The 26,831-nt window shown below is 37.6% G+C and overlaps 2 protein-coding genes across 5 annotated transcripts; one reads left to right on the top strand and one right to left on the bottom strand.

Moving 5' to 3' along the window:
- Positions 1 to 886: 886 nt before the first annotated feature.
- Positions 887 to 26,831, bottom strand: zc2hc1a (zinc finger, C2HC-type containing 1A). Of its 3 annotated transcripts, none has more exons than XM_079601849.1 (11): positions 26,619 to 26,831; positions 14,599 to 14,728; positions 13,980 to 14,047; positions 13,301 to 13,417; positions 10,130 to 10,165; positions 6,327 to 6,468; positions 6,095 to 6,243; positions 5,709 to 5,808; positions 3,280 to 3,388; positions 3,091 to 3,195; positions 887 to 1,907 (listed from the first exon to the last, which is right to left on the bottom strand). In XM_079601849.1, the coding sequence occupies exons 2-11, from the start codon at positions 14,612 to 14,614 to the stop codon at positions 1,772 to 1,774; spliced, it is 978 nt and encodes a 325-aa protein (XP_079457975.1). In that variant the 5' UTR covers positions 14,615 to 14,728; positions 26,619 to 26,831; the 3' UTR covers positions 887 to 1,771. The 3 variants fall into 3 exon arrangements, with proteins under 3 accessions (XP_079457975.1, XP_079457974.1, XP_079457976.1); XM_079601848.1 differs by lacking the exon at positions 26,619 to 26,831 and adding an exon at positions 15,263 to 15,450; XM_079601850.1 differs by lacking the exon at positions 10,130 to 10,165.
- pkia (cAMP-dependent protein kinase inhibitor alpha) lies at positions 15,344 to 22,895 on the top strand. Of its 2 annotated transcripts, XM_079601863.1 has the most exons (4): positions 15,350 to 15,481; positions 16,960 to 17,033; positions 21,328 to 21,505; positions 21,912 to 22,895. In XM_079601863.1, the coding sequence occupies exons 3-4, from the start codon at positions 21,355 to 21,357 to the stop codon at positions 21,992 to 21,994; spliced, it is 234 nt and encodes a 77-aa protein (XP_079457989.1). In that variant the 5' UTR covers positions 15,350 to 15,481; positions 16,960 to 17,033; positions 21,328 to 21,354; the 3' UTR covers positions 21,995 to 22,895. The 2 variants fall into 2 exon arrangements, with proteins under 2 accessions (XP_079457988.1, XP_079457989.1); XM_079601862.1 differs by lacking the exon at positions 16,960 to 17,033 and having other exon boundaries at positions 15,344 to 15,481.

Raw genomic sequence — 26,831 nt, 5'->3', positions numbered from 1 at the left:
AATAGCACTTTCAAAGCATGGCTCTTTATGGAACCTTATAAAAAGGGTTCCATTCACAAACAAAAAGGGTTCTGCTTGTTACAAGTATAAGAACCCTAATTTGGTACTGTTTAGAACCATTTTTCTTAAGAGTGATAGTCAACAGCCTTGCAGCTGCATTTTGAACCATCTGGAGGCGACCAAGAGATGACTGAGGAGGACCCAAATACAGTGAATTACAGTCATTTAAACGCGATGTGATAAAAGCATTAATAAACTTCTCCAAATCTTGGAAAGACAAAAATGGTTTAAGTTTAGAAAAAAAATGTTAGGCAAGTATTTCCCATACATGTCCCAAGAGGCTCGCCAGCTGTACACACAGGGCCTCAGTCAGCAATAGGCCCTGAAACAACATCTCAGGCATGAGCAGTTGTGATCACGTTCCAGGTCCCCCTCAACTCTGCCCTTTGTTTTTACTCGACATGCACAATTACCCACAATGCAAATATTGTAAGTAAAGTGCACAAACTGCATGTGTTCTAAACAGTAAATTCAGTAAACTGTTTTTTTTTTCTGTATGTGGGTTATTAGAGCACGTCCTTTTAAGCCCTGAATAAAATCTAAAATCTAATTTAAATTTGCTTTTAAATACCAGGTATCAGGTTTCCTTTTATATACCAATGTCTTTATTTAAAAGTTATTTATATTTGAAAAAAAAAAACATAACAGTAGGTGGGCTTATATGCATAATCTTTTAGGGTCACTCCCCCTATATAACTTAAATTAAAATTAAAAACACAGAAACTATGGGATGCATTATGAAATTCTTATATTTTCTTATAAACAGACAACTGTGCAGAATGTGTTATATTGGAAGTCAATCAATTAAACAAACAGGACACAATCTGAGCTTTGTTTACCACTTGATTTATTTAGGATCACTTCAATTCAGGAGCCATTTTTACCAGTCAATTATTTAATGGTAACATTTCTGTCCATATAGCATGTGACATGCGGTCAGAGCAGCAGTACAAGCATAACAAGGTGCAGAGTGATGCTCAAGATACACGCGAGTTTGAGATCAGCACAAACACACACCAGCTCCTTGACTTCACTCACTCTGAAGCTATAAAATACCACAGTAAAATCCTTTTTGAATGTTGTAGTATGGAAGGATGTGACATGACATTTCAGTTGCCTTAAGTTTTGAATGTTGTGTTAATGTGTGAATATGTTAAAGAGATTAAATAAACCACGGTCAAACAGATGTGATGGATTGTTTGTCTAATAAATATACAACAATGACAATTTCTACAAGATGTTTTCATGTTGAATACTGTTAAAAACACAAGAAACAATCAAGAAGTATAAAATCGAAGTGAAATACAAAACTGGATTGCTCAGCGAAAGAACTCTAGTCAGTGCATTTAACAGGAAACATTTAACCTAATTTTTTAATAAATAAAATGACAATGACACTACAATAAGATATTGCCCTGTTAACTTCAGAATGGTCCCATTTTAAGGCCTAGATCAATTAAAGTCAATTTAACCATTTAAATCATAACTTTAACTTTGATAATACTCCTTTTGTAGCAGTAACCAATCATATTGCACTTTCATTAAAAACAACTGAGCAGAAGGGTGATATGTGGTTCAGTCTGTAGAAATAGAAGCAGATTATACCGGTAAGTGAAATGTTTGTACAGCACATGGATTCTGCCAAGCACACTAGTGGGTTGGAAACACTCAGTTTTTTGCAGCTACAGTGAGTCATTCTTTCTATTACCATTTAAATATACATTCGTTTGACTCCACACTCGCAGCAAAACTTGGCCCAGTCCACGGGGTACCTGGTCCCACACTCATGGCAAAACTTGGTGCCTATTGTAGAGTAATTGTTTTCATGTTCTTTCTTCACATCATTCCTATAAGCAAGATCAACATGTGAATAAGTCAATGTCGACTATTCAAAACAAAACTGCAGCCAAAAACATTGACAACTATAGACCTTTCATAAGTGATGCAGTGAAATGATGAAGTGTTGTGCTTGAATAGGGACCATTAACCCCTTAAGCGGCACCCCCCTTTTTTTTAATAGACATGAATATGCACATTCTGAACTTAAATGGTTGTAATTCAAGAATGCTTTGGAATATAGATGTAAGATTGGTCTTGTTTTAAAGAAGACATTTGGCAGATTTTTATAGAAGTGAAATACAAAGTTATAGAAGTTTGAGTTTGTACATTTTCATAATGTTAATTTAATTCTTCAGATTTTATATAATATATATATATATATATATTAAAAATCTGATGCACTCTTTAAAAAAAAAAAAAAAAAAAAACATATTCAAAGCCAAAAATCTGAACAAGTTGTGTTTCAAATTTTAGGTTGATATGTCAAAAAATAAGCTTTCAGTAAGATTTTGTTTGGGCGCAGTACCAAACTTTTTCACTAGTTTACGTTACTGCACATATAAGGGTGCCTCCATTTCCATATGTTTTTTTGAGTGATCTGAACCATTATTTTTTACAATTTTCATACAATTTATGAAGTAGACATCATATTCAGAAGTATAGGATGGTTTGGCAAAAGTTTGGCAGATTTTGAAATGAATTCAACCTCTAAGAAACACAAAAAGAACACGTACGTGCATTATAGCTCGCTGCCACATCACAAATGGTGAATTATTTTTTCTTTTCTTTATATTTAAAACATTCAGACCTTTTTTCTAAAAGAATTGAATGGATGCTATCTTTTTAACCTTTGGCATGAAAACAAACTGAGGTTTCTACCATTCTTTCATGATTTTTCATGGTCATCACTATTTCAAAATAAAGGTCTAAACACGCCTTAGGAGTATGAAAATATTCTTATTGCAAATTGATAAATTACAGCTCCTCTGTAATTTATTTTGAAAATCAGTCACTAGATATGTAAACTAGAGATTGTAAGCTTTCAAATGATATATAGTTGGTCAATATTAGTTTAGGTTTGCCAATATAAGGGGTTAAGGAGTTGATGGACCTGTCAGTCCCTTTCATTTGCATTCGTCATCAGTCCCAAGAATGTAGCAGTGCAGTACAGCAATACTTGTAACATCATACCTTGTATTATCTGCATTTTGGACTTTCTTTTTATTCATCCCTATACCAGAAGGTGGACTTCTCAGGGAGTTTTGCAAAACCATGCCCTTGGGTTTCACGTTCCCTCTGCAAACACAAGTGCAACGATGGTCATAAAAGCCTGGAGATAATGTCAAAAATCAGGATTAGTCAGTGACTCTTGTGTCTTACTCAGAGGGAGGGCTGTTCAAGTCAGAGGAGTTGTTCTGTAACGGAGAATATCCTGATGATGAGCTCCTCACTGAGCCAGTGGATGAGGTTTTGCTGCTGCTGGGAATCCCTGTGGAAGGAGAAGGGGACATGGGTTTTGATGTTCTTATTTTAAAATGATTAAAAAGTATCATCTCTACACTTCATGTTCTGTATTGCAAGTCTACAACAACCATAACATTGCTGTGTGTTAGGAACAGGTTCAGATAGTATTGGCCCTTACATATCTTCTAGGAGCCAGTATTATTTTAGTATCATTGAGATACTGTTATAGTTATTTTAATTATATACGTATATATTTTTTCCCCTTTTCATTTTAATGTATTATGTTGTGCAGTTTTGTTATTTTTATAATTATTATTTTACTCTATAGTTTTTATACATTTCTATTTCAGTTTTAGTTATTTTATTTATTCTCCTGTTACTCAGCAAGTTTGAGCTTCTGCAAGAACCAATGAGGTTCATTCTCTTCTGCAAGAACCAATGAGGTTCATTCTCTTCTGCAAGAACCAATGAGGTTCATTCTCTTCAGCAAGAACCAATGCGGTTCATTCTCATGTTACGCAGCATGTTTGAGCTTCCACAAAAACCAATGAGAATTGTTCTCGGTTACGCAGCACGTTTGAGCTTCCGCAAGAACCAATGAGGTTTGTTCTCGCGCGTCAAGCAGGTTCAGGTCAAACCAGCTTCTGTTTATGTTCGCAGATCAATATTTATATGTTGTCTCTTCTGGCTCTCAACGAAGGCGGTCGCATTTTCTCTCCCTCTCCTCGCCCTGACCTTCCCTGCTTCGCTCCTCTCGTCTAGTCTTATGTCTTAACTTTGAGAGACTCTCTCCGCACTGCTCTACAAACTAAAAATCATGGATTTGATCAACTGGTCTCTCAACGCAATTGACACCATCTTCTCGACGAGAAGCTTGGGTTCGGGGGAACCTGACTGCCCTGCCGGAACGTTCGCAGCTGGCTACACGATGGACGCGTGGGAGAGGTGGCGGGTCGTGTGTCTGGCGGCTCTTTCCGTGGAGGACATTGAAGATATCTATCTATTTGGAACCATGATAACAGGTCTTTTGCTGACTGGATTAGGCATTGCCCTGGTTTATCAAGAAATTAAGAAGACGGTGACAGCTGTCCAAAGCCCCACAATGCTGCCCGGAATGATTGAAGCAGTGGGCAGAGCGGTCAGCACTCAGGCTGGGACTATTAACCGCATTATGGATAACAACAGGGAGGTGACCCGAAATATGGATAACATCATGGAGAAGCTCACGGCTTTGCAAAAGCTGATGGACCAGAATGGACTAAGAGAGTAGTCGTGCAAAGGAATGCGGCTACTCGCCCCAAGACCAAATAATCCCAATCTTATCTGCTTTCGGCCCCCCTCAACCAGCACTGGCCTCGGCCAAGGCCGCTGTTGGAACAACAACTCCACCGGAAGAGCACTGCAGTGAGCCGCTCTTGCGTTCCTCCCCCCATCTCTCACGGACACCTGCTGATTGTTGACTCTGTTTGGGACCAAATCAAGGTTGTCTCCATGGCAACTTGCTGTGTTAACGCTATAACATCCTGCGGACAGAGGCACCGAGATTTGGATGCCAGGCGGAGCGAATCTCCAGGCCTACACATACACAAACTCTTACATATATATACAGATATGCAATCACCCCCCACCCCACATCCCTCGCCTTCGCCGCTTTGTACCCCCCAGCCTGGCGGGCGGGTCTGTGACCAGCGCCGAATATGGCTGCAGGACCGGATGGCTGCTTGCCTGTGCTGGGTGACCTCCATCCCCCACTCCCCTCCCCTGTTGCAAGTCTTGTGGATTCATGTCGTACTTATTATGTGCTAATGTTGCTGAGGTGTTTTTTTTCCTGTTCCCAGACTGTACTCCTCACAGGAGCATAGTCTGGGAGTTGCCTTTTTTTTTCCCTCACCTATCCTCATGTCATGCTGTATTATTTTCCTCAATCCTCTGTCTTCCTGTCTCGTCTACCCCATTGTCATATTGTATGTATGTTTTGTATGGACAGGTTGATGGCTAATTTCGCTGGTACTTGTGACTAAGTGACAATAAAGGCTACTACTACTACTACTATGTCCATAAAAGCCTAAATTCAATGTGTTCATCATATAAAACTATAATTTCTCTACAGAAAATCTGGACTAAACCGTAAATTCATATGGATTAATTGTATGATCTCTTTATGAACGTCAAAGTAGCTGTCAATGGAGAAACAGAACTTTTTATTTAAAAATAAACAAATAAATAATAATAATCTTCATTTCTGTTCCATGTATGAACGAAAGTCTTACGGGTTTGAAAATAAAATATGTCAGTGGCAAAATGGAGGAAAAATTTAAAATAACTAAATAAATATGAATCCATACCCGTGCCAGAACCCTGCCCATAGGCTGAGCGCTGAGGTAGACGAGAGGACACAATAGGTACAGCGGGAGAGTTTGCCTTCTTTTGTGGTGGAGGTTTGTACTGCAGACACAGGAACATGCAATGTTTATACCAGTGGCTTATACCAACTTGCTAACTTATTGTATTAACAAAAAACAGTTTGAAACTGCTATGTAATAGCCTTACCTTATACCGTTTATTCATCAGTGTTAGTGATATTCTTACAATTTATGCGCATGTTAAGTAAAGAAGGTGTGTATGCCATACTGGTGTGTATGCCAACCATTTTTGAGAAATAAATTAGCTTCATTCAAATTCCTAAAAAATGACGTGGTTCAAGTAATGTTCACAGTTAGTGAAACCTCACCGGAATCTTGGCTGGGGGTTTGGCTTTCTCAATTCCAGGAACCTTGCTCTTGTTGGAGATTCTGGACGCTTGCTCCTTACAGAATTTGATGTGGCGATCTGCTGCATTCTCACTGAAGCGTCGCTGGCAATAGGGACACTGGATATAATCTAAAAAAGTCAATAGCTGTTAATGTTTTTACTGATATTACTGTAACTTTTCCAAGTGTCAATAAAAAGTTTTTTTTGTATACCTGGATCATAGGATGGAGGAGGGGGTGGAGGAAGGGGTCCACCATCTTTTATGACTTGATCTAAGCCTTTGGCAGCACGAATGGTGGCAATAAATTCTTCATGCTTTCGGCGCCAATTCGACTGTTTCTTGGGTGGTTCAGGCTGTTTAAAAGCAAACATTTAGTTTAAAAGGATAATATCAATTTCCTATATCACCTACTACATAACCTTCAAGGGGGCCATTAATGAACTAATTTCTTACAATGTAGTTATGTACCATTATTAAAATTCTGATAAATATTTTCATGCTTTGAAAACGATAAAGGGTCAATAGTATACTATTCTATACTTTTTGTAAATTGAAAATGGAAAACAAAACCACTTAAAACTAAAAAAATAAATAAGTGAAAATTAGATACGTTTAAGATTAAAAAGGTGTTTAAACAATTAATATCCAAGTATTGTCTGATATGCGTCCACTAGTGACCATTAAATAAAAAAATATTGACAATAATAATATTGTCTGATAACTGATATGGTACCTATACATTGTGAATGCAAATTAAAATCAGTTAAAAGTGCTACAATGATTAAAACTATTTCATTTATTTTATTGAAATCATGATGTACAACATGTAACCAACATTTCTCAATTTGTCCCCTCAACTGTTGGTTTTACAGAAGAACGTGTAGTTCTTGAAACATCTGGAATCACAAAATGAATCATGGTTAATTATTTTAATCTACTGATATGCTTAGTTTCTGGTAATAAAGAAGTTTGAAAGCAAGCAGCTTTGTCATTATTACAACATGTAAAGCCTCAGTTTACAACAGTAACCATGCCTCCCTGAGAAGGGGAACGAGATCCTGCGCTAGACTAGTGTTGTCACAAATCCAAAACTTTGACTTGGATACGATATCCAACTTAAATAACACGATACCGATACTTAAACGATACTATGGCAAAAACCTAAAACATCAGGAAAAGTAAATAAATAAGAGATAACAGAACGTTTTGTTGTTGTTATTAATCAACAAAAACCTTCTCAGTTTTTGATTTAAAAAAAAAATTGTTGTTGCAACTGCTGAGATGTATAGCTATGTTTATTTAAACAAACATTGGTTCACAATATAAAGATTTTTGTCAACAGAACATGGACATGTGAAAACCTGATCCTTTTTTTCTGTCATATTCCCTCTTGGACTTCTGAACAGTTCTTTGGGCATTTCCAGGTTATTAGCAAGTAAAACTATAGTGCTCCTTAAGTCAGTCTAATGATATGATGAGATGATGTGCAGATAAAGCCTGATGTGCTGATAAAGCCTGATGTGCTAAACACATTTATCATTTATCAGTCTAATGATAAAGCCTGATGTGCTAAACACAGCTTGAGGCTGGACTGCACATGCACTTCCTGGCTAAATGTGCAAGACATGGACAGTTGGCATGGGGCTGCATGGTTCTTCCACCAGCGGAGTGGGTCTTCAGAAGCCCTGCCATTTGTTTGTACAACAAGAATTCACTTGTAAGATGGTAAGCAGGGGAATCTCTCAGCCCCACCTGCTGCCACTACTGACTTCATATTTTCAAACTTGATGGTGGAGAGCAGACTGTTTTTCTTTATTTTGCCCCTCCTTGATCTAGTTTCTGTTGCTCTGGTGCTTAGGCCTCATTCTTTGGCTGTAGTGAAGCTTCAACAGATTTCAGTAAAAGTACTGCTTTTACCTCTTCCTCCACGGTAACAAAGCTCTCCTTAAATCTTGGGTCTAACAGTGTCTAGAAGTCTGCTTTCATATCTTGCTGTGAAGTCTGAAGTCGTATTTTTGTCTTTCATTTCACATGAAAGAGTGATTTCTCCTTCCTTAACTGTCGGTAAGGAACGTAGTTTCCAATTGAGAGGCAACACAAAAGACAACCTGGGGTCTTTCTCTCCACTTAAAACATTGGTAAAGCTGCTTTGAAGCCAAGGATCTCTAACAAATTCTAGTGTTAACATTTCAGAGTCTTTAGGCATCAGATGCCACTTCCGATTTTCAGCCAAAATGGCACAGACTCTTTCCACCGTATCAAAGGTGGAGTACCAGGAAGTAGGCTCATTGTGAATTAGCTTTTGAACAGGTAGATTTAAGGTATTTTGTTTGTCCGTCAAGTTCCTACTGCTTTATTTAATCTTTTATGCATCTATATCTTATAGTCTAGATCATATTTGCACATCAGGAAGTCACTTTACAGCTGTCACTCTTAAAGCACCAGTACTAATAAAATGAAGAATCATACCGTTTTTAAAAGCAGGGTATCGTGATACCTTTTTACTACCGGTATATCGTGCAACACTACACTGCGTCTTGGAATGACGCTATGGGGAACACCAGTGTGACCAGTGTCTGAAGCATGTGTGTAAACATGACCATTTCATTGGCCGAAGACAGTCCATGACGTCATCACTGGACGTCTCGCGGGAGACTCAGGGAACCATGGTTACACTCGTAACCTGATGCGTTCTCTTTCGAAGTGGAATTCAACACTGCGTCTTGGGATTGACGCTATGGGGACGCTATGGGCGCCCTGGTGATGACGTCATGGACTGTCGTCGGCTAATAAAAAAATTGTTGTGTACACACGTGCTTCAAACACCGGTCACACTGGTGTTCCCCATAGCGTCAATCCAAGGCGGAGTGTTGAGTTCCACTTCGAAAGGAAACATCTTGGTTACGTATGGTAACCCACGTTCCCTGAAAGAGGGAATGGAGATGTTCGTTGGAGGGATCCGACAGAAATGGGATCTTCGCAGAGAGACCAATCTACTTTGAGAGAAACTAAACGAGCCAATACACATTGGCATGCGATAATTGCGCCAGCTGCTTCTATCACGCAGTGCGGGTATATAATGAGCATCAGGTGCAACGCATCTTTGGTTTTCGCTTAGGACCCGAGCCAGGGACCCGGCCATCTGCAGCGATGGTGACGAACATGGCAACGTGACGAAAGTCTCCGTTCCCTGAGGGTTACCATAGTCCTCAGTGAGGCACGCTGTCTGGTTGACCGAGTCCAGGTTCATACTGAGATAAGAGATCCTCTGCGCAGGGGAGAGTTTGCTCTTGTCCCAGTTGACCCGAAGCCCCAACAGGCTGAGGTACCCGAAGGGTAGGACTTTGCATTGATACACCGACCCTCAAAAGCAAAGGGCAGGAAGGGCTTGTGTCGAGGAAGAATCGAGACGTCAAAGTACGCGTCCTTCAGGTCGATCGCTGCAATCCAATCTTGGGGACGGATACATTCAAAAAATGCGTTTCTGCAAGAGAATTTTGAATGGGAGCTTGTGCAGGGCCCGATTCAAAATTTGCAGGTCCAAGATTGGCCGTAACCCACCGCCTTTCTTGGGTACAATGAAGTAGGGTCTGTAGAATCCTGACTTCATATCAGAGACGAACGGCGTCGTTTCCCTGTAAGGCTCAACGTCACAATAGAGCTGGCTGTGGCGGAGTCCCCCCTCTTTTTTTGACGCCCTTGGCGATGATCAGACTGAGGGCCAGCCCATAAGTGCTCTTGAAGCACAAAGGGGCAAGCTCTTGATTGCATTATAATCCTGCACTGCGTGATACAAGCAGCTGGCATAGTGGCAATGTGTATTGGCTATTTCTCTCGAAGTAGATTGGTCCCTCTGCGAAGATCCCATTTCCTTGGTTAACTTGTAACTCTTTTAGAGATCTACAAAAATAATATTTAAGAAATTGCAGGGGCTGCCTTATATCAGAAGTGACATGTTGAGACACAAAATTCAGTTATGAGAAAAAAATAAACAAAGTCAAACATTCAACTTACTTTATCAGACTTAGAGCTGCTGGAAGAACTTTGTAACTGAAACATAATCAAAAGGGGTTTCAGAATATTTTAGGACATTGGGGTAGATATGTGGGTAGCCGTGGAAAAGTTTCTGAACAGAGGCTCTTTGTGAGACCGAGGTCTTAACATTTGATATTCTTGCTTGAGGCCAAACCAGAGTTTGACTGTTCCAAGGCATGTTCACTTAACATTGTAAACAAGTAATTTGAGAAACATCTGTCCCGTTTACACTGCCCAAACAAACTTGAGGCTATGGGTGCAACTAGGGGTGTAAAAATTGACAAGATTGACTGAACCCTTTGTCACAAAATGGTATTTTTTTGGGTATTTTGACAGTGGTATTAGACCGAAAAGTCTGTTTTAGCTAATCAGTGCGCAGTATTCAGGTCAGGTGACAAGGCTGCTAGTCACTTTGAAAAGACGTGCTAGCTGATACCCCTTTTCCACCAAGGCAGAGCTGGTGCTGGTTCGGAGCCAGAGCCTAGTTTCAAATCGGTTCTTTGTTTTTCCACCGCCAAAGCACCAGCTCCGAACCAGTAAAACTGGTTCTTAAGTAGCACCAAATCATTGCTGGTCTAGAACGGAGCCAAGTAAGAACCGCTTGCGTCAGGGGCTGGGGGCGGGGTTACCGTGACCAACACGTCGAATAGAAACTTGTGACCGCCATTTTTAAATAGCAGCTAGTCGAGCTAATAGCAGCTCGATTATAATATACGTCTATGTAAGTTACGGCGCGCTGCACGGACGCGTTGGATTCCGATGTATTTTTGCAATCCCATGAGCATCCATAGTATTGCAACGTCCGTTATTGTTGATGGCTTGTTCGAGATGCATAGGAGCGGCGAGGACCGATCGGAGCTGCGGTAGTGTTTGGAGAGCATAGGACTCCTTGTGTTTTTAGATCGCTATCGGAGTGCTTTGATGTCATCTGCAAGAAGCCGATGCATCTCGAACAAGCCTGGCGTGTTTGTGTTTGGCGCTACCGCACTAGCGGTTGCTGGGCAACATGAGACGTATACAGTGACGTAAGATCTGGCTCTGTTGTGGCTCTCTAGCCGGTGGAAAGGCAAACCGGTTCTTAGTAAGCTCGTCAGTCGAACCAACTCTGAACCAGCTCTGGCTCTGGCTCTGAACCAGCACCCGGTTCTTGTTGGTGGAAAAGGGGTATGAGAGGAGTTTCGTCAAAGCTGAATTAAGTGAACGAGGATGGATTTCAACGAACTTGATATCTATAAAGGAAAATAAAACCTGAAACTTTTTCACGGAATCTTGCCAAAACAGCACATTAGTGGTGAGGGAAAAGCTCACTGTATTGCGTATACGTTAATCACAACAAGTTTTACAGGCATCTATGTCAGCTGAGGATATTAACGTTACAAAGATTAACCAAGTGTTTTATTAGGTATCATAGCAATTACTTGGCTTTGTTTAACTCTGAAACATGAAATGTGGAGTTATCTGCTTTTGCCACACACACAAAAAAAGTTCAATAAACTTTAATTGTATAAGTTACCTGTATTTTTTTTAAAAGTTATTATTACTTAATCAAAACAACCCAGCTGCAGTTTGATTGATATTCAAATGCACAATAATAATAAAAAAAAGATATATGAACATGAACGGAGTTATCTGTTTTTGCAAATGAACTCTTCTGTTATAGAGTTCATTTGCAAAAACAGATAACTCCGTTCATGGTCATATATCATGTTTTTTTTGTTTTTTTTTACTTGTAACAACTTGTAAATGTCCCAATTGGGAGAGAATTTTCAAAGAGTTTAATTAAACTTTCATGGTATATATTTCTGGATGCATTTGTGAGTTAATAAACGTAACTGGTTGTGTACACTTGGCACATAATATCTAAATGTCGATTAATCGATCGATATAGCCCTGAATCGAATTGTAATCGTATCGCAGAATTTCTTTAGGTATAGGCAAATATCGTATCGCTGGCTGAGAGAATCGATATCGTATCGTATCGTGATGAACTGTCCGATTTACACTCCTAGATGCAACCATACATGACATTCCTTTAGACCAACTGGTAAAAAATGACGTTAGCAATTCCCAGGAAACGTACACACTGGCAAAAATCAGCAATAAGGAATCTTCACACCAAATCTACTGTATAGTAATAAATAATAATACAAAATATTAACAATTAGTGGAGGACAATTGAGGTCTATGGTCATGTCATGGTCAGGAAGAATTTGGACAAAATCAACAAATGTACAAAAAAAGTGAAAAAAAGAGAAGTTCAAAATGATGTCCTCCAAGATTTTTATTTATTTATTATAGAATTTGAGATTTCTTTAGATTGCTAGGGACTTTTGATTTTTAGGTTGCTCTTTGTTTTGAATTAATACACATTGTGAACCTTGATGTATTGATGCATAACAAATCATTTATTTTTCTTAATATAATATAGAAAAATACCTTGAAAGAGCTGCAAGTCATTTTGGATAAAAGCATATGCCCAAAGCATCAATATATTTCCTCTTGCCCAACCGATTAACGCTTGCTCTGTCTAAATTAAATCCACAAGAAGGACGTTTCCTGTCACATATCACACATGCACACTTCAATAAGCCAATAGAATGCAGGTTAACGTGTTTACATGTCAGGAAAAATCGGGGTAAGAGGCAAAAATTTAGTTGTAAAACAGGAAAACAGCTTAAAGAGATTACAAACATATGCATTGTCAGCTTATTAAGCATTCGGGTTAAGAATGTGCAACTAAACGCACTCATTGTCAATGACTGACAAATGACTGTCAATGACTCAATGGTTCACTATCAAATCAAAATCATTATACCAGACCACCAAAATTTCGAGACACTCATTGGATGTTAGTGTTGGAGTAGTGTAAACTAGCCTTATAAAATATCTTTATTAGTAGTATTATTGTTAGATATTATTAACTAGTATTGGAAACTGCAATGAAATCCAGTAAAATGTATGGACTCTTTGCCTTTTTTCTTATGTTGTTCTAATAATGCTAACATGAAGGTAGCGAATGGCACTTTTGCCACTGCAGACGGCAACTACTACACTGTTCCTGAATGTGCATCAGTCTCAACTATACACTGCGTGTAATCACTCACGGTTCCCATCTCATCATCTGTGAACATGGTGTGGTGGTTTCCTCACCTTTGGTTTTATGGGTTTGACTGTAGAAATATCAGTCCCCTCGGCCCTTTGCCTGCTGGAGTCAAACACCTTTCTTCTCTTTGTCACTGTCTTCTGGCAGATCGGCATATGCTTTTTCTACAACAGGTAATAAGGTGGGCGGGTATGAAATAACTGTGACAGCACTGCATTGACAGGGCAATAATACCAGGATTTGTGTTTACATAGTGACCTGTGAGAAATACATGCCTTGTTGCTAATATTAGAATATAGCAACTGCACAACAATATAATTGGTTAGTAAATTGCTAGGCAACACGTAATGGACACTAAGGTTTGGGCTCAGTAACAATTTTTAATTTTTTTGGAATTACATTTTTTACTTTTATTAATTAAGAATACATTCAATTAATTAAAAAAAGACAGTGAAGTCCTTTATAATGTTACAAAAGATTCACATTTCAAATAAATGCTGTTCTTTTTAACTTTCTATTCATTAAAGAATCCTGAAAAATATATATATAATTGTTTCCACAAAATATTTTCAGCAAGACTGTTTTCAGCATTGATAATGTTGACCATTATAAATCATAAACATTATCAAAAATATTTTTTTGAAATGTGTGCACGCACATTTGAATGGCAAAATAATCTGTATCAACCATCAGCTGTCAGTTCATCATCTATAAAGACATACTTACAATCACCCTCGAAAAAAAACTTCTTCCACATATTTTGCAGGGCACCAGGTCTTCAGAAACAGGAGATTCTGAAGACAAAACAGAAAATAGAAATAGAAACAGATCATCATGATAACACAGAAATAACAAACACAAAAATGATAAAGATCAAAGAGTAGTTCAGCCTGTTTGGATGTGTCTATGTAGCCAGTTTACTCAGATACAGTGGCTTTGGATTAGCTAAACAAATGAGAACAGATCAAGCAGCAGTATGTGAAAATAGGTCAATCCTGTCAGTCCATGCTAAGCAACAGAGTGGCTGAAGGAAGGAACTGAAAAATGTCAGTTTGTAGGGAGAAAGAAAACATGATCCTGAATGGTATGTAAAGCATTTGACCTTGTTTTTTTTTCTCTTATGTTTAAACAAACATACACCAGAACAATTTTGTGAAATGGAATCAAGTTTGCTGAATCAGATGTCAAAAGCACGTCATTCTCTTTCGTGGAGATAACCTCAAACAACAGCGCTGAATAAACCAAAGCTGCTCTCCATTATACAAACACACGGACTGAGTGTTAGAGGTTATGCACAATATTCTATATATTTTCATATGCATCTTGTGCTTATTTAAAGCCTTACCTTCTATTTCCTCCATCTTTCCTGCTTGGTAAGACACTAAGGATGATGCTATAGCAACTTGGCTCTTCTAGGTAGCCGGCCGCTCCACATGCTAGTATCCTGGTTCTTGATTGGTCTTTTCCCCGTTTCCCTGCAGAAATAAACGTGTGTAGTACCTGCATATAGCCACTAGGTGGAACGTGGGAGGCGACCAGGCTGTGCATTATGTACAGAAAAATATTTTCTAAAGGTATAATTACTTTAGTATGTTTTTTTTATTTTTTAAATAGGGCCTAAGTTATTTTTCTTCTTCTTATATCTACTGGCAAATTTTCAGACCAAAACAACTATTTGCAAAAGCAAAACATTCAATTGAGTATATTGCAATTGAGATGCCATATTGCACCATATTCCTCTGTTTTTAAACTCTGTAAGTGTCTCATTCACAAACCCCTGGGAAGCAACAATCATCTGACTAAATCTCGAACAATAGAGCCCTTTTAAATACTGAACTAGTTTGGTTAGAATCCCAGCACTGTGTGATATGCATAACAACAGCCGCACTGTTCAGCTGTACAACACGACTCACTCTCGCCACCTACTGGAGTACGATGAAACCCAAAACAAAGAGTCATGCAAACAGGTTCGAAAGATTCGAATCACTAAGATGAATCAAACTCCTCACCACTAACTGAGCATAAACAGATATGATGGGCTTTGGATAATCCTCGCATATCATCAGCACTCAGGAACGCGCATACGTCATCCCTTTCTTCTCATGCAGACTCGTGAACTGAGGCAGCAGCAGCACCACTGACAGCACCGTCGCATCCCACTGAAGTATTAACAAGAGCGACAAAACTGCACAGCCTTGACGAGAAGAAAAACGTCTAGCCTAAAACAGGTACGATTTTCGGATTCGTTTGGCTTTATAAGCCTTCTTAATCGCATGCTATGATATATTTAATCGCGCGACCCTGTTTCATTAGCATCTGTGCTATTTATATAACCATTGCATTCATATAAACTCAAACGCCGTATGTTGTAAATGAAATAATTGCTCCACTGAGATTTGCACTTGTAGCTGTCATATTTGGATATGCCATGTTGATGTTATGTTTTGACGTTATTGTCTAATGCACGTGTCAAGGACGAGACGAGTTTCCCCCACAAACGTTTATATTTCTGTATTTTCTTAATTTTACATCATATAAACTAGTGCATGGTAGGTCTACGCTCTGATAATACCTAAATCTGTCAAAATGTTACGAATAGATTGTGTGTTCATTTAAATCATCATAACATTACATTTAGCCAGACATGTGTTTTAGTTTCAGTTTGGTTTCAATTAATAAGGTAATTTATATTCTGAGTTTAGGGCATTGAAGGGCATAATTATGAAGCCATTTTTAAGATTATCTCACCGATTATCTCACCCTGATTAGAGCTCATAAGAGCTCTTATAATTTATTAATATCATACTACTGTATAAGTAGTTGGTTCATTTGAAGAGTGCTTGTTGGAGGACAAAATTGGATTGATTTGTGGAGGCCTTAGTGGTACTGATTCCTGTGACAGGAATAACAGGACAGGCCACGCAACTTGCCTTTAGTTTTGAAAAACGAAAAAAAGTTTTCAAATTAATCCAAAATGATAACTAGAATGTAAACGACTATTTCATTTGACTCTAGTATTTGTCTTAAATAGAAATATTGCATTATCACTCAGGTACCACCTGTTCTCAGATCATTCCTAAATACTTCAATTAAAATGAGTTGCACTTTAAACTGAAATATAAAGAAATTTTAATATTTTACCATCAGCTATTTTTGAAACCATTTATAAAATTGTGTGAAATCAAATTATGTGTTCATCCCATAGGTTCATCCTCAATTATTTGTCTTGAACACTAATATATTGTATATGTGACCATGGACGACAAAACCAGTCACATGAGTAATTTTTTTAAAAATTGAGATGTATACATCATCTGACAGCTGGATAAGTAAGCTTTCCATTGACGTACTGTATTTGGCAGAGATACAACTACTGTATCTGAAAATCTGGAGTCTGAGAGTGCAAAACAATCGAAACATTGGGAAAATCACCTTTAAAGTTGTCCATTTATGTTCGCGATTGTGCTGCATTCACTCACAAAAATAAATGTTTTATATATTTATGGTAGGAAATGTACAAAATATCTTAATAAATGATTTTTGGCATAAAAGAAAAATCTATCATTTTGACCCATACAATGTATTGTTGGCTATTGCCTCAAATATACCTGTGTGACGGTTTTGTGATCCAGGGTCACATATATCAAGTTAATTCCTTGGTACATAAACGTTTATTTTCTAAGTTTTGCAACCTGTTCTATCCCAGGACTCAAGCATCAGTGGTGTGCACCTCAAGTCCATATTGATTTTTTTGGACTTAGACCTGAACTCCTGTGCCAAGTAAGCTTTAAATTACATCTCTTTCTCATTAATACATAGACAATTCATTTGGTGTTTACAGACAGACACATTTTAATAGATATGGTACTATGGTTAAGTGCAATGGTGATACAAACGGTGCACCCTTTATGTGCCCCATTATGCTATTTTAAAGGTTCCTAGTTTTGTTTTGGAGGACTCTTACAATAGATTTCTCAATATAAATGGCAGCATTACCTTTTCTCTCACAGTGTCTGAATTGGTTTGATTAAAGGATTCAGACTCTCTAAACCCCTCCTTTCTGAGACCCTACTCTGCTCTGATTGGTCAGATGACCTAGTCTGTTGTGATTGGTCTACCGCTTACGGTGTTGGAAACTAAACGCCCATTACATATCAGAATTTCAGCTCTGGAAACTTCTTCAGCACTTGTATGTAGTGAAATGAACAGTAACGATGGCGTCGGTTTTACCATTTCAGTTCGAGCCACTTCCAATTCAGTCCTCATCCTTTGGAAGTGCATGCAAAGTGGATTTGCTTTCGCATCGCAGAAAACAGCGTCTTATCGGCATTTTGACAACAAGAAACAAACTCTTCTAGGCCTCAGCTACAACTACAGTGTTTGCGGGCAGGTCAAAGTGGCCGTTGTTTGCAGGCAGCCAATGAAAAACATAGGCAAAGAACATTATGCAGATTTGTTGCAAACCTATCTTTGTGCAGGAAGTACGATTGGAATTACCGACAACGATTTTCAGGCAGTTCAGAATCAGTTCTTTCATGGGAGACAATAACTCCACTTTGAAATATTTAAAAATTTGCAGACCTTTTCACAAACAGCTATATTACACACTAAGTTACATGAAAGGTATAATATCTGAAAAAGCATAATAGGGGCACAATTTCTGTATTTATGCATACAGTTAAAATAATACACATATTGTTTTATTATTATTTCACTTATTCTGCAACCAAAATCTGGAGAATCGAAAAGTAAATATTTTAGTTGGAGAAATGGAGTATGATCCTGTGCCGTTTTTTAATACTGTGAAACAGCCCTGTAATGATGACCTCATTATGGGTGTTTCACCACACAGTTGCACCATTTTGAAGACAACCGCTGAGAATGACTGTACTGAGATGATAGCATGTGCTAAATATAACTCTGAGCTCAGGGAAGACTGTCCTTGCATCTCATGAGTGATATTTAGTTCCACAAAATTCTAGATAATCTCGCAGATTTGTGCCACATCCGTTTTGACGTGTTTGACTTGGATCAGAGCATTACAACATTTTATAGGACTTTCCCCCCCCCACACCCCCACACACACACAACATACAGTATAGAGGAGTCTCAGATTAGAAATCCAGAAGGACAATTTAGAAATGCATGAGATCACAAATGTGTGACAGAATAAACAGTCCCTTATCCAAGCTTATCTTCTTATCTAGGCCAGATTATGGCTCCTTGTACAGTCTTTACATTGTTGTTTGGGATTCCTATTAGTTAGAACAGTCTTTGTTCAAACACTGATTAGTAATTAAATCAGTTTGACATTTGTGAATCTAAGGAGTAACAGTTCCATTCAAAGTTTTCCTTTTTTTTTTTAAGTTTTAACTTAAGTCTCTTATGCTCACCAAGGCTGTAAATTTGATCAAAATACAGTAAAAACAGATATATTGTGAAATATTATTACAATTTAAAATATTTTTTTCTATCTGAACATATTTTAAAATGTAATGTAGCCTATTCATGTAATGGCAAAGCTCATTTTCAGTAGCTATTATTACTGAAGTTTACAGTGTCACATAATCCTTTAGAAATCATTATAATATGCTGATTTGGTGCTGCTTAATATTTTTGTGGAAGCCATGATTCATTTTTCAAGGATTCTTTGATGAATGGAAAGTTCAGAAGAACAACATTTATTAGAAAATGTTAAAGTTATAACTGTTACTTTTGATCAATGTAATGCCAAAAAATATATTTAATTTCTTTAAACAAGGATAGTGTACTGTACATTGTAGCTTTATAATTTCTAGATTGTTGCAGATTTTCTTTTTGAACGAAGTACAAAAATTCAGCAAAGAAATATTTAAAAATATTTTGAAAACAAGTAAAATATTTACAATTATATATACATTATTAAACATTTATTTATACATTTCATATTTTACACTATAATTTATAACCAAATGTAAAAATGCATTGCTAAAATAAAAATGTGTCATGGCATAAAGGCAAATAAAAAAATATTTTGAGAAACACAGGCCGAATGTATATTCGTATGCCAATAAATCATTTAAATAATTACGTTATAATTAAAATATATTTTTAAATCAGCACTGAGTGTTGTTTGTGTTCCTTGCGCTCAAGAAAAAACGAGATTCCGTTTAGTAGTTATTAAAGAGTTAGTTTACCCAAATATGTCCCATACTTTACTCACTCTCAAGCCAGGTGTATATGACTTTCTTCTTTCAGCCAAACACAATCGGAGTTATATCAAAAAATATCCTGGCTCTTGCAAGCTTTATAATGGGAGTGAATGGTACCTTCGATTTTGAAGCCAAAAAACCCTCACATCCATCCATCATAAAAGTAATCCATACGGCTTCAGGGGGTTATTAAAAGCTTTCTGAAGCGAAGTAATGCGTTTTTGTAAGAAAAATAGCCATATTTATTGCTTTATGAACTGTAATCTCTGGCTTCCGGTAACGGCCGTGCGTGAGTCTAGTTCCGGCAGAAGACCCGACTCATGACGTATTGAGAAGGCCCTATCACCCTTTGATTTTTTTAGGAACATGAAGAATCATCTGACTAGAAGATCTCATATTTCTTGTATTTTGATAAGGTATCATAAGGTCAACAATATATTGTGGACGAATACCATGGAACACTTCAAAAACCATCAACAAAACCTTAAACTCAATTCTGAATTTTACAGGTAACCAGTGTAAAGAAACCAAAACTGGGGTATTTCTCTCTCTCTTCTTTGTACAAGTCAAAAGTCTGGCCGCAGAATTTTGCACTAATTGTAGACAAGATAATTGTAGACAATGATATAAATGCATGAATAACAGTCATGTTATTTAACAGAATAACAGTCTCCAGGTCCTTAAAGGAGAGAATTGGTTTCAGTTTAGAAATAGTACGAGTTGATCAAATCCAGCCTTAACAACACTTGCAACCTGTCTATCTAAAACGAAAACCCAAATCCTCCATAATGCCCAAAGATGATCTGAAACAATTATCAACATAGAGTCCAACCTACTTACAATTCCCTTAGAGACAGAAGAGAGTCCAAAGACAACAGACTCAGTCTTATTAGTCTTAAGATGAAGAAAATTGAGAGCCTTTCGGATCTATTGGAATATATAACAACTGAATGTCATCTGCGTATTTATTATACATAATATTGTATTTACGAAAAATTGAGCCTAAAGGGCACATGTACAATGAAAATAAAATAGGCCTAAGTATGGAACCCTGTGGCACACCACTATGTAATTTAGCTGATGTAGAACACAAATTTCCAATGCAAACCGAAAATTATCTTTCCTTCAAGTATGATTTAAACCAGTCTAAAGCTGTTCCCTTAATGTCAACATCTTCCAAACACTGCGATAAAATGCCATAATCAATGGTATCAAAGGTAGCTTTGAGATTGAGTAGAATTGTCAAGTCAAGTCATCTTCATTTATATTGCGCTTTTAACAATGTAGACTGTTTCAAAGCGGCTCTACAGTGATAAACGGATCATTTAAGGTAACAGAGATTGTTTTGTTTTTTTAGCGGTTCTTGAATAAAGATATTTTCCAGCTAAAGTTAGTTTTGATTGATTCACTTCCGTCGCAACGATCAGAATAAGGATAACTACCTTTCCAGAATCAACTGCCAATAAAATATCATTAAACACCTTAAGGAGGGCAGATTCTGTACTCTGAAGGGACCTAAAACTGGAACATATCTATAACAGCATTCGCATATACGGAACAAGTTGTGATAAAACAACCTTCTCTAAAACTTTAGGTAATTTTAGGTAAGAAATGACCTAATATAAATATAAAAAAGGTAATTTTGATATAGGTCTGTAATTACTTAAGACTGTACAATCTAGGTCCAGTACGCTGTCATACACACCTAGGATGGCTTGAGGGTGAGTCAATTATTGGATCATTTAAATTTTTGGGTGAACTAACCTTTTAAGTGCACTTATTTCTTAGTCACTCAAGGTTTTTCTACTTAATGACTTGCAAGGCATCTGCATGCCACAGCAGATCTGTGTTTGACCAAATAAAACCATCTCTGTCTGTCACAGGCACTGCTATGTTGAAATGTATTAGATATGACTGATGTCGAGGTGACATATGAAGACTTCATCGCCTCTGCAAGGACCGGCAGACGCAATGCTGTGCACGAAATACTGGGAACCTCCGGCGGGCGGGATGCTAGTGGACTCTCCCAAACTCTGTCTGAGCTCAATATCAGCAAAGCAGGTGAGTAAAGTCCCCTTAACTTATCACTGCTCCTTCAGAAAGAACATGGAGTGTCATCAAAACACTGCAGTAATGTAATATGGCACTGAGAGGCAGGCTGGCCATGAATAATGTATCAGAAAAACCTGCTTTGGGCAAACTAGAGAGTTTAGAGGGCCTGTTAGTGGCTTCCCACACCAGTTTTTAGCTCAAGACAAACATGGATGTGCTTTATCAAATATAGGCCTGTTAGCTGAGGGCATCCTTGAGAAAAAGCATCGCAGCAACTGCTAAACATCCCGCCCTGCCGTAGGGTGTCGAGTATCCGCTCTTGTTGGACAACAGCTCCCTAGTTTTCATTAAAACCATTTGTCTTTTGTTGCTGTTTTTGCTTTCACTAACAAAACATTTTTTTTTTCACTCTCAGAGTCAGGGAATGATGGAGAGAAGAGCCAGAGCTTTTCAGACTCCGAACCGAAGCAAGAAGAGGGCAAAGGGGAAGGAACATAACAGACTTCAGTGAGAGAACCAGTAAAATACCCCCTCTAGTGGCTGATTTGTATAAGCATGGAGGGGTTGACACTGAGAATAGCGCAGCATCCCTCTCTCTGAAGGATCCGGGTGGAGGAGACTTTGCTTTGAGGAAGCTACTGTGAAAGGCTGGGCCTTATGAATCATAGCGCTGCTGTTTTACTACAGTGATCGCTACTTTAGCTGACGTAGGTATGACTTTTACTTAAAAATTCACTCTAGTTGGTAGGTACCTAGAGCGACTAGTGGGATTTGAGTCAGAAGTAATCACATTAGAATGATGAAGACACACTTGAGAGATGAACGACACCCACTGAACTTGTGATTTTCGATTCACCAAATAACTGCCAGTGTAGTGCAGCTATTATGCACTTAAAATTCTGTCATTTTATTGGTGTAGTGTTGTAATAGTAATATCAGATTTTGATATTAAATTGTGCTTTATGTCTTTGATATCTTCAGTTTATGTTTTCACTGGGTACACATTTGTATGTTCACATAAACTAAGTGCTGTACTTTTAGTAAACACTCACTGAATTCTGATAAACTGTATATGATGGTCTTGCATGACACTGCTCCTGACAGAGTCTGTATGTATAACTGTTCACATCCCACACATTTGTGACTTGATCATTTGCAGTGTTGCAATGCTAATTTGTGTGTTTCATAATGAGAATTTTTTATTATAATATGAAATCTGGCTCGATTTGAAATCTTAATTACACTGCCTATTAATCCATTTGAACATGTGTTCAATAGAGCTTGCCTTACCAAACCTCTGACCATATTTTGTCTTCCAGCTCTATGTCCTAAATTTTGCATAAATATATTTGATATTTTCATCTGTGGGTACATACAAATTTGAATAAATTCAAGAAATCTTTGGGAAAAAGGTGATATATTTTTAAGTTATTTATTTAGATTTTGTGCATATATTTATTTATAATGTATTGTATATGTATTCATTTATTTATCAATGATTCATGAATCAATGATTATATTATATTTTACAAGTCAACAACCATATGTGACCCTGGACCACAAAACCTAAGTCGCACAGGTATATTTGTGGCAATAGCCAACAAAACATTGTATGGGTCAAAAATGTTCTTTTATGCCAAAAATCATTAGGATATTAAGTAAAGATCATGATCCATGAAGATATTTTGTAAATTTCCTACCTTAAATATAAAAAATATATATTTTTGTGAGTGGATGCAGCACAATCTGCAAAAGAAATTGACAATTTAAAGGTGATTTTCTCAATATTTAGATTTTTTTTGGGATCCTCAGATTCCAGATTTTCAAATAGTTGTATCTCTGCCAAATATAGTTTTCAGATGGTGTATAAATCTCAATAAAAAAAATACCTATAAGACTGGTTTTGTGGTCCAGGATCACACATGGGGTCTAGACACTGATGAAGACAGTGATACTGATATTCCACTGGATGGCACTGTTCACTAACTAATCTATTTTATTCTAAATGCAGCTCCACCTAATGAGTGATTGAAGCCAGTGAACATCATCCATTTTGGAGTTTTATATTCTTTCATAAGTCAGTTATATGTAATTATATATATATATATATTTAGGTCACTATAGCTGTGCCATTTTTGCTACTTTTTTAAAGGGATGGTTCAACCAAAAATAGAAATGCTGTCATTATTTACTCACCCTCATGTTGTTCTTAACCTGCAGCAAATGACGAAGGAATTACGTATGTTGGTTTTCCCACTTGATATTAATTTCTTCCTGTCAGCTTCTGGTCCCCATTAGCTTCCATAGTAAAAAAAATTAAATACTAAGGTAGTCAATGGGGACCAGAAACTGTTTGGTTACCAAAATTCTTCAAAATATCTTGTTTTTTGTTCAACAGAACAAATAAACTCGTATAGGTTTAGAACAACTTGAGGGTGAATAAACGATGACATAATTTTCATTTTTGGGTGAACTATCCCTTTAATATATGGCAATATTTAGCAACGCAATTTAATTTCACATCATTAAAATTAATTTATTAATACACAAATAACAGGAAGAAATGAATTGCAGGAGGGACAACCTTTGGGAAGATGACCTTTCCTTCCTTCCTTCATTTGCAGTGTCGTTTCTCAGTAATATTTTGAGACCTCGAACCCTTTGGCAGAGCCGCTGACCTTTTCTGTCTTTTAAGTGGCGGAGCCGCGCATTAATCATTAATCATTAATCAGCTTACAGCACTGCAGTTTTCAGCCAATTTTCACAACCAATGAATCCATGTGGCTTTTCTGAGAGATCAGTTATTTAATTGTGACCCCTGTGCATGAGCAATAGAGATATACGGTGGTTTAAAGGCAGACAGGACCACAGCCTTAAAACTTTGATCACACACTCCAGTTGTAATTCCAAATCTGTCAAGCGTGTCCGTCCACTCAATCACACTCCATCGAGGTGGCATCTGGTGCCCCCTGTAGTTGGTGTTTGATTGGAAACCAAACAGCAAAGGTGCATTTGTGGATGTAATCATGGGCCTGCATGAATTATAATATACAATCAGTGTTTGGGGTAACGCATTACAAGTAACGTGAGTTACATAATCAGATTTTAAGTGACAAGCAAAGCATTACTTTTCAATTTACAATAGTTACTTTTTCAAATACGTAATGCAAGTTCCTCTCATGTGGAGAGAAATCATGAGTAAGATGCAGAGGCGGTGTAAACATGATACGACAATGCCAAAAATACATATTCTCGAACAGAACATAAAGGAAGAATCTGCAATGTTGGTCTACAATGACTGAAAATATTAAGTTAACCCCTTAAAAATGTATTCTGAATTGTATGCAGTTACAATTGGAGCTGGACTCATGAACTTGCACACACTCTGTAACAAATGAGCTGTTTACATTTTCATATATTGGTGTGAGAGAAAGGGGATGTGTAAGAACAAAACTCTAAATGTTAGACTTGGACTGTGGCCTTGCGCTGGAGTGCAGAGTGAAAATTCAAATCTATGCAGAGCTATTATTCAGACGGAAGGTGTCTGTACGTGTGGGCAGGGCTGAACGGCTCAAGGGAGTGAAATTGAATCTGTGGTCTTGGAGCTCTGCTACTCTTAGTCTGCTACCTCTGACAGTGATGGATTTTGTCCTGATGGGAGAGTGTCATACCATCATTTCTAATCTCTCTCTCTCTCTCTTTTTCGCACACACACACACTCGTACATTCGCACACAAATACACTGTTGCTTCATCTGTGAAAACCCAACTACAAAATTTAATATTTAACAATGGATAGTTAAACCAAACATGAAAATTCTGTCATCATTTACTTACCGTAAAAATAAAAAAAAATAAAAAATCCATATGACATTCAGTGAAGCATAAAAGGTGAATTTTTTTTTACAAATTTCCTGCTGCTTTTTCTCTCTCCATATAATAAAAGTGAATGGGGACTGGAGCTGTCAGGCACCAAAATTACCAGGAAATACAAAAACTATGTCCAAAGAACAGACTGAGACTTAAAATTGTATTTGCTAAAGTCTCAGCTGCAGCTCTTAAATCAAATGTGGCACCATTGACATCAATGACTTCTGGTCATATGACTCGCGAGAGCCAATGATGTTTGGCATCACTGACACCAAAAAGATATGTGTCCGAAATCGCACACTCTCTTGAGTAGGTACTTATTTTGAACAAGTATACTTCACGACCACTAAAAAGTATGTTCCTTATAGTATGAGTGTGTAGTGTGAATGTAATCTGGACGTACTACACTCGCCATATTGTCATTATCATGTGACCAACCAGCGTCAGTTGTGTTGCTTCACTCCCATTCATAAATCCTCTCCCTTGGCCTCATGGGATAGTAAAGTGTCCATCGTATGCAAACTTTAGAAACCTCACCGTAGTAAGTCATACTTTATATCTACTGTGCATTCAGACATACTTCTTTTGTCACGTAGACCTACTGTTTTTCACTTACTATATAGTAGGGAAGTATGCGATTTTGGATGCTGCCATTGTATGGCTTCAACAATTTAGAATATAGTTGTATGGACCTCTTTTATTCTGCTTTTTAGGGTAATTTTGGAGCTTAATGGCCTCGGCCCCCATTCACTTCAAAAATAAAAGAGCACCTAAGACATTCTTTAAATTAAATTAAAATTTCCATAAATTAAAATGTATTGGGTGATATTTCAGTCACATGACTTTCATCTGGCTCATGGCTGATTTTAAATATTAACAATAAATCAATGAACCTGACAAATTATAGATTGCATAGAACAAAAGCTATTAAAGAGGAAAAAACACCAAATTTGTAGTCACAGTAAATATTAAATAATTATTTAATGATAATTTTGGTGATTAATTCCTTTAATCTTTTTTTTATATTTTTATTTGATAAATAAATAAGTAGTTTAACTATACTTTTGGTGTTAATTATTCCTTTAACAGTCTTAATGAAGAAAGCTAGAAGCATTTATACTCACAAAAACACATCACCCTCAAATACAAGTAGCCTAAATTATTAATTTGCTGCGTAATTATGAATTGATTCCCTGAAAAACTGGGAAAAGCAGGTGATTTAGAGTTTTTAAATCCGATGAACTTGTGCCCACCTGGCCTCGCGTTTCCTCTGCCACCCACGGCGTGTCACTCACACAGGAAGTGATATTGGCTGTCCTGTCTCTGCTTGTTAACAGCTGGTTCACTAATGATCCTCCGCCTGTCGGGAGAGCCGCGAGCGAAGCGTCGTCCTCATCAGTCCTGTCGGCCCGGCTCAGCACACCGCCTGCGGGGGAAAGACCCTCGGCACTGCACGCCAGTGAGCT

The sequence above is a fragment of the Phoxinus phoxinus genome (genome assembly GCF_949152265.1).
Source record: "Phoxinus phoxinus genome assembly, chromosome: 24".
NCBI lineage: Eukaryota > Metazoa > Chordata > Actinopteri > Cypriniformes > Leuciscidae > Phoxinus > Phoxinus phoxinus.
Note: the sequence above shows the minus strand (reverse complement) of the source record. Positions and strands in the feature narration are given on the sequence as shown.

Bases quoted from the DNA above. Each gene is read 5' to 3' on its own strand.
- zc2hc1a (XM_079601849.1), bottom strand. The intron at 10,166-13,300 runs GTGAGGAAACCA...ATTATGTTTCAG, and splicing joins TCAAACCCATAAAACCAAAG to TTACAAAGTTCTTCCAGCAG. The intron at 3,196-3,279 runs GTAAGACACAAG...TTGTGTTTGCAG, and splicing joins TTGAACAGCCCTCCCTCTGA to AGGGAACGTGAAACCCAAGG.
- pkia (XM_079601862.1), top strand. From the start codon at position 21,355: ATGACTGATGTCGAGGTGACATATGAAGACTTCATCGCCTCTGCAAGG. The intron at 21,506-21,911 runs GTGAGTAAAGTC...TTTCACTCTCAG, and splicing joins GCTCAATATCAGCAAAGCAG to AGTCAGGGAATGATGGAGAG.